At 37.1% G+C, this 7781-nt stretch overlaps 1 protein-coding gene across 1 annotated transcript; it reads left to right on the forward strand.

The window, feature by feature from the left end:
* The first annotated feature begins 760 nt into the window (after window positions 1-760).
* Window positions 761-6263, forward strand: LOC122318811 (E3 ubiquitin-protein ligase At1g63170). The gene is made up of 6 exons (XM_043136454.1): window positions 761-968; window positions 1790-1873; window positions 2302-3135; window positions 3990-4115; window positions 4206-4497; window positions 5512-6263. The coding sequence occupies exons 3-6, from the start codon at window positions 2480-2482 to the stop codon at window positions 5743-5745; spliced, it is 1308 nt and encodes a 435-aa protein (XP_042992388.1). The 5' UTR covers window positions 761-968; window positions 1790-1873; window positions 2302-2479; the 3' UTR covers window positions 5746-6263.
* Window positions 6264-7781: the final 1518 nt, after the last annotated feature.

The following is a 7781-nucleotide window of genomic DNA, read 5'->3' on the forward strand; positions in this document are numbered from 1 at the left end:
ATTGTGAGAGATGCATGAGTATTATACACGGTGATTTTTATAAAATCGTCACTATCATTCTAACAATTTGTGATTTGAGAGTCTTCTCATGCTAAGTATGTCTTGAGAGTTAATGAAAAACTATATACCTATCTTTTTCAATATCGAAGGAAATAAAAAAATAAATAAAAAATTAAAAGAGAATTACCTTGATACACAAAGGGGACAGATGGAGAAAAGAGGGAAGGACGTGGAGGTGACCGACTCAGATTGGGAGGCTTTTTACTAGAGAGAGAGTTTGCCTACGACTTTTTAGGACAGAGAGAGGAGAGGCTAACAAAATGTAATTTAAAAAAAAAAAAAAAATCTTATTTTACTAGATTTTTTTTTGGTAAATCTAATACTTATTTTAAAATTATATCCTAAAATTTATAATTATAATTTTTATATTTTATTATTGTATATATTTAAAAAAAATGCATTCATTTTCCAAGATCACCGATTTTCGAATTAGGATGTTTATAAATTTATAAGTTAATTCATATCTACAATCCAGAGATATAGATATAGCATATATATTCCGTAATATTATATATTCTATTTCCTTAATATGAATTCCAATGATAAATATAGCGAAATTTATATATACAAATTAAAATGTCTATATATTTTTGAATTATAGAAAAAATTAAATTAGAGAAAATATTATAATTCATATTTTATTAAAAAAACTATATATTTTTTGACTGCTGGTCACCACAAGTGTAAAGAAACGATGATCCCAGCTCTGTAGGCTCTTACGTATATATTCTCAGGCGACTCTGTCAAGCAACGGGGGCCCCCAAAAGCTGAAGCTCTTTCTCTATCTATCTCTCTCTCTCTCTCTCTCTCTCTCTCTCTCTCTCTGCGCTTCCTAATAAAGAAGAGCCAAACCGTTCCACGACTCCTACACGGCACCGTTTCATCGCCTCCAATTCCAGCCCTATCTGGTACCTGCCCCTCCCCAGTACTCTCTCCTGAGCTCTGCAAGTGTATCTGCGTTTGCTCGTGCATATATTTAGATATTTGTAGTTTTGATCAGTTTTTTGACTGTTTTGTGGGTTTATTCTGGAAATTGATGAATCTTTGGTTGGGGTTTTAGATTTGTTTGGTATGTTTGCGGTTTTTGAGCGTCCGACCGTTCTTGATGAGTAGTAAACGTTTGAATTCCTGGGTTTTGTAATTTCTTTTTAGGAGATTATTGAATTTTGATTTTTCAATTTTGCCCCCAACGGGAAATTACTGAATTCTTACTTCTCAGCTGGTCGCTGAGAAAATCTGGGAACGAAACAAGAAATTCATCACATAACAGAACATAGAATTCTAATTTCTCTCTAGTGCTTGTTCTTTTGGTTGTTTTTCCAGTTTCTTTCTTTCTTTTTGTTCTTTTTTGAAGGAAAGTTACCCACTCAGTCGGTGGGTCTTGAACCCACCGCCGCAGTGCCATTTGAGCTAGAGCTCGTTGGCAATTTTAGATATTGTACAATAATCAGGATATAGGGTTTGAAAGGATTTATATCGATCTTTGCAATTTTTTTATGCCCAAACAGAGACTGCTTCTTTCTTGCACTGTAGGAGCTGAAACTGCAATCTATTTGTCATTTCTTTAGTTTTACTCAACCGGAAAGGTGCTTTGTAATAGAAAAAACATTCTGACTCGGTATTGCATCATTATCGCCTCTTTTTTTTTATGTCTGTTTGTAATTGCTATACCTTGCTTCCTCGCCAAATAACTCTTAAGATAACATCATATTCCATTTCTTTTTTATAGGTTTGGTGATCTTATCAAGTTTATCAGTGTTGGCCAGTGAATCGGTACAGCTGCTGTCATTATAAATTGATGCAAGTAACCCGGGTACTTTATTTTTTTATTTTTTTATTTATTTTTGGTTGTTTAGGGATTTTTTCTGTGACATCTAGTATCTTTTGGTTTTACTTCAATTAAAAAATGGTGGTTAGTTTGTAGCATTATATCCTGACACTTTCATGTATGACTTGCATATGCATGGCTGTTGAATAATTTCTACTTTTACTTTCATATGGCTTTTGTTTCTGAAATTTGGTAAGCCATCTCTACGAGACATCTAGTTACATCACTCCCACTTGGGTTGAGGTTTTGCTTTCACCAAACCTAAAGGAATGAAAATCCCGATGTTCCATTTTGTATTCTGCCTTCTATTTTCTATACATTTTTTTATGTTCTTAAATCATAACAAAGGCTCTTATCAAAATAATAATAATAATAATAACAAAAGCTAATTGTTTTATTTTCCTTCTAAACAGAACACAAGAAATTAACTTCTCCACATCTAGTGGTGCCAATAAATTTAAGTTGGTTGGTACTGCTGAGTCTTTAGGACTGGATTGGCTTGTTAAGCAAATTTGGGACAGGATGTAAGTGCTGTATTATTGTTACACAAGTCTATGTTTTCCTTATTCCCCACTGGGTTGGTGGACTTGGATGGATGTTCCCTCAGTGGAACTGCATTGTGAAAGTCAAAGTGACACTTGCCCATTGTTAATGGCACGACCAGAGTACATTAATAGTAGTGACCACGTTGTTGACATAACGGGAAGTGGTGATGCTTCGTCATCTAGCTTGCCTTATGATAGATGCTCTACTAGCACAAACACGCCGCAACTTGAAGACAGACCTTCGAGCAGCATTAGAGTTCCTGATTTGCAACCTACAGTTTCTTCCTCTAATGGTTCAAATTCTAGGAACTCATCACTCGTAAGGAGAGGGGATGCCCGTCGGCGCAGGAGTCCATTGAATTCTGGGTTATGGATTTCTATTGAACTTGTTCTCACCGCGAGCCAGATTGTTGCTTCTGTTGTTGTTTTGTCTTTGTCAAGAAATGAGCATCCGCGTACACCGTTGTTTGTATGGATAGTTGGTTATGCTTCTGGGTGTGTTGCCACCCTCCCCCTTCTTTATTGGCGCTATCACCATCAGGTTTCAGAGCAAGATGCAACTCAATCTCGTCAGACTTCTCAAATTAATGTACCTGCACGGCCAGTTTCTCTGTCTGTTACTAGGAATTCAGAAGCAGGAGATCGTCAGACTGCTGTTGGATCCTCTGTTGGCAGCCAACATTCACGAGTCCTAAATGCAAGGTATGTGCTTGTTCTTTTTGTATTAAGCTTATTATGTTTGGAATGTAACAAATGTTTTGCATTGCTTGTTTTCCCCATTTGCCAAAGTGTTATTTATCATTGCACGATGATGTGTTAATTACATGAGTGACTGATGCTATTTGAAACAGCTTGCTTTGAACATTGAGGCTCACGAATCCAAAGCTATAGTAGCCACAGTGATTTCATAGTAGTAGATGCAAAGTTTTTTTAAGGACTGACTATAGTTTAGGGTATGGTGCAGAAGTGACCTTTTTGGAAGTTATAATGATAATGGGATGGATTTAGCCCATTCTGCCTGAAGTTGAAATCCCTCAGTTATGCACCACAGAGTATGGGCAGAAGGGCTGGATTTGTGATTTAGAAAGTTCTGTTTCTTGCTTTATGGTCAACTTGCACATTTTTTGACAAGACTGCCCTGTAGCTAATTTATCTACACTCGCTTCTCCTGAAAGCATTTTCCTGCTATGTTGAGCCACATCCAATTTATCGAGTGTCAGTCATTGCTGTAAACTAGTTTCTTGATCTTTCAAAAGTGGCCATCACTGTGAGTTGATAAGAGGTAACAATTATGTTAGTGTGATCTAATGATTACTGGGAAAAAACTGCTTTTATGGATGATTTTTATTTTTATTTTTGGTGCTGTCATGCTAATGAATAATGTCAGCTCTTGAAACTTTTCTCTTCTTCAAATGCTCGACTTATTATATCTGTACTATTATATTTATTTTTATTGCTCAGCTTCTCCTATTTATTAGATGCATGGTCTTGTAATTTGGTTGGAAAGTTGGCATTAGTTTTTTTCCTTACAAAATTAGTTTATTTTTATTTATCAGGATTAAGGGACTAGTGGAATACTTCAAAATTGCCTTAGATTGCTTCTTTGCGGTCTGGTTTGTGGTTGGCAATGTATGGCTCTTTGGAGGGCACTCATCTGCCAACGAGGCTCCGAATTTGTACCGGTATGGCCTTATGGTATCTATTACTTTCAAACATTTTATTTTTTTCTTTTGGGAGAGCACATACCATTTCTGCATCTTTTCTCTTTGCAGGTTATGTGTAGTGTTTCTTATCTTCAGCTGTATCGGATATGCAATGCCCTTCATTTTATGTGCGACGATCTGCTGTTGCCTGCCTTGTATAATCTCCATCCTTGGTTTTAGAGAGGAGGCAACCCAGACCAGAGGAGCGACACCTGAATCAATTGATGCTCTGCCAACGTACAAGTTCAAGTTGAAGAAAAGTAGAAGTGGCAATGATAGAGAAAGTAACTCGGGTGTCAGTGAAGGTGGTGTTGTGGCTACTGGAACTGAAAGGGAGCGGGTGATCTCTGGAGAAGATGCTGTAAGTCTTCTATCATCTTCCTTCTTGGCATCCATCATGGGCTTCCTATGTTTCGGATACATCACATCTCATCATTGGTAGGGGGTTTGTGTAATGAAGAAAGCAGGGCTGTAATTGCTATATGAGTTGCTTTTTGGTTAAGGTCAACAGTGCCCTCCACATAGTGAGTTATACCATGTGACTATCATATGATGAAATGATAGGCATATAACTTGGGGGTTTGTGGTGGACTAATTGCTTTGAGAAAAAAGAAAAAAAAAAATGAGTTCATACCTAGGAGGTTTGTTGCCCCTGTTTAAGGGTGATTCCACGTTATGTACTTTCCCATGATCACTCAAACATGGCATCTTATCATCGACTTGTAATACCCTAGATTGTGCATAGGCAGGTGGTGAATGGGATCCCACATTGCTTGGGAGAGAGAAGTTCAAGCCCTTTGTAATGATTTCAAGGGGCTCCAATTGCAATGTTGACTAGTTTGTTCAGAGTATGGACCCAAATGTGGTTTGGGCCTTACTTGGGTTGCATGATCTGTAGTCATTTCAATGATATGATGAATTCACGAAAGGTTTAAATTGAGGTGGCTTGAAAAATGCCAATTTAAATGCTTGACTGATCATTTGGGTTGAATATTTTGGTTATATATATGCAGTCATTCCCTGATAAAGAAAAATGGTTACAATAAATGTGCAGGGGATATGAAAATTTGAATCTAAGGGATTCTGTGTGGTATTAGGTTATAATGTTGCGTAAGTTGATCTGTGACTAAAAATTTGACTGACTTGTGCCTTTGCTCCCTGCCATCATTATCTGATTGTTGGATTTCTCCTCTGTTTTGTCATTCAAGGCTAATATTCGACTTGTTTGGACCTCCTGAATAGACGAGTCCAATATTGAAATTGCTTCATCACATTTAGCTGCCTTACCAATTACTGAGAAGCACCTGATCACCCTGGTGGTGGTGTTTTTGTTTATCATCTCGTGACATTAAATTTTTTTGGTAATTTTCTGCAGGTTTGTTGCATCTGCTTAGGAAAATATGCAAACAATGATGAGTTGAGGGAGTTGCCATGTTCCCATTTTTTCCACAAAGATTGTGTCGACAAGTGGTTGAGGATCAATGCGTTATGTCCTCTTTGCAAGAGTGAGGTGGGTGGCAGCATTTTGGGTTCACTCTCCGGGCCAAATGCCAGCCAACGACGGGGCGAAAGTAGAGTGGGAAATGGTTTGGCGAGCAATGTACTCTAATCTGATTGTGTGTGTGTGTGTGTATATATACTGGCTATTGGGAGGGAGTATATCCCCATGAACTGCTTTGAAAATAACTACTGGAAATGGCTTGGCGAGCACCGTGGGAAATTGGCTTGGCGCGGCGTGATCTAATCAGAGTATATACATATCGACTGTGGGAGTAAATCCATATGAACCGTGAGTTCAATAACTTCTGGATAGGTAGAGATGATTGTTCAGGTCCCACCCATTTGGTTATTGCCAATTGCCATTACCCCGATACTCCTTTTCTCCCATTTTTGCTCCCTATTTTGGTCAGATGTAGGTTGTTATGGTGAGGCCCTGCGATGTGGGAAGTTGCGAACCTCTTTTATTTGGCCGCCAGAGTGAAAATATCTTTATTTGAATGTGATATAGGAATACGAAGAACAAAGATGTTGCAAAATCTTTGTTATATACTTATTTCGTTCTCTCTCCGTTTGTTCTTTCTTTTGAAACAATTTTATTTTATCTAAATTTGAGATTCTCAAAGAAAATTGGGAGTATCCATTTATGGTGTTATACGATGGATATTTCGGACATTTTATACCATATTGACAAATAAAATGATTATGGTACCCAGGTTTCAGGTTAAATATTTTTTAAAATTCTGAGAAACATTACAATATTTCACTGAAATCATTGAATTCTTTTTTGTTTCCTCAATTATTGTTCTTATAATCTGTTATGAGTGTTGTCCAGATGACTAATACAAGAGGGGGGTGAATTGAGTTGTATTTAAAAAAATAACAATTATAAATCAAATATATAATATAAAATATAAACAAAATATGAAATAACAATAAATATAAAGAGTAAGGATAAGAGAGAAGCAAACTCAGTATGTTAACGAAGTTCGGCCCCATTGCCTACGTCCTCGCCTCAAGTTACCCCTTGAGGATTTCTAAATTCACTATTTAACCTCTTTCAGGTGGAGATAGAAACCTATTACACCTTTGAACAATACCGCTACAAAGGATCCGTGTAGAACATCCTCTACACTTGTAATCACCTTACAAGTGATGATTCAACTATTCCCAGTATAGAATACTTTCTACACGTACAAGGGTTATACACACCATTTTTCTGATACAAAAGTTGATAGTGGGTAGGTTATCAAAAAACACTCCTCAATGAGTGAAATAAGAACAATACAGCACAAACTATATCTCTCAAAATGAATAAAGATTAAGGCTCAATGCTTAGAGAAGAGAGAATGAAAGCTTTGAATGAATGTTGTATGCTCTGGATGTTGTAAATGTGAAACTCTCAAATGATCTATTTATAGGCATATGAGACTTCATATTCAAATTTAAAAAGATTCACATGTCAAAGACAACATCATTCACTTTTTCAAAAAAATTCAAATAAAAGGTTCTTCTTTTTCAATTGTCAAAGACAACATCATTCACTTTTTCAAAAAAATCAAACCTAATCTTTTACTTTTGGCATATGACAAAATGAGCACACTTTCATTTTCAAAAAATTCAAACCTAATATTTTGTTTTTTGTATATGACAAAATGAGCACACTTTACTTTTCAAATTTTTCAAACAAAATCATCTACTTTTTGTATAAGTCTAAAAAAGCATCAATCACTTTTGAAAATATTCAAATAAAACATGCACATGTGAAAGATGACAATCAATCATCTTTAATATTTTCAAAGTTCAACCCTTTAATCAAGGCATGTACATGCAAAAGATGACAATCAATCATCTTTCAAAATTTTCAAATTTAATTTTCAAAAATATTCATGCACATGTGAAAAATGTATTTTAATGCTTTATGATAAAATATTAATTTTGAGTAGGGGTGCTACCCGCACCATACGGTGCGGGGTAGCCCCCCCCCCCGCCCCCCGCCCCCGCATGGGGCGGATGGGGAAAATCCACCCCGTCCCCCGCCTCCGGTGTGCGGGGGCGGGGTACCCCGTCCCGCATGACGGGGTACGGGGTGGGGGGCCAGTCCGTCCGGCCCCCCGCACCCCCCTTCTGGGCCTTGGGCCCAGAGGC

This window comes from Carya illinoinensis, chromosome 8, assembly GCF_018687715.1.
Source record: "Carya illinoinensis cultivar Pawnee chromosome 8, C.illinoinensisPawnee_v1, whole genome shotgun sequence".
Classification (NCBI taxonomy): domain Eukaryota; kingdom Viridiplantae; phylum Streptophyta; class Magnoliopsida; order Fagales; family Juglandaceae; genus Carya; species Carya illinoinensis.

What these genes read in the sequence shown, in the direction of transcription:
- LOC122318811 (XM_043136454.1), top strand. Translation starts at nt 2,480, where the DNA reads ATGGATGTTCCCTCAGTGGAACTGCATTGTGAAAGTCAAAGTGACACT. An exon ending in TCACGAGTCCTAAATGCAAG is followed by an intron (nt 3,136 to 3,989) that starts GTATGTGCTTGT and finishes TTTATTTATCAG; the next exon opens with GATTAAGGGACTAGTGGAAT. An exon ending in TGATCTCTGGAGAAGATGCT is followed by an intron (nt 4,498 to 5,511) that starts GTAAGTCTTCTA and finishes AATTTTCTGCAG; the next exon opens with GTTTGTTGCATCTGCTTAGG.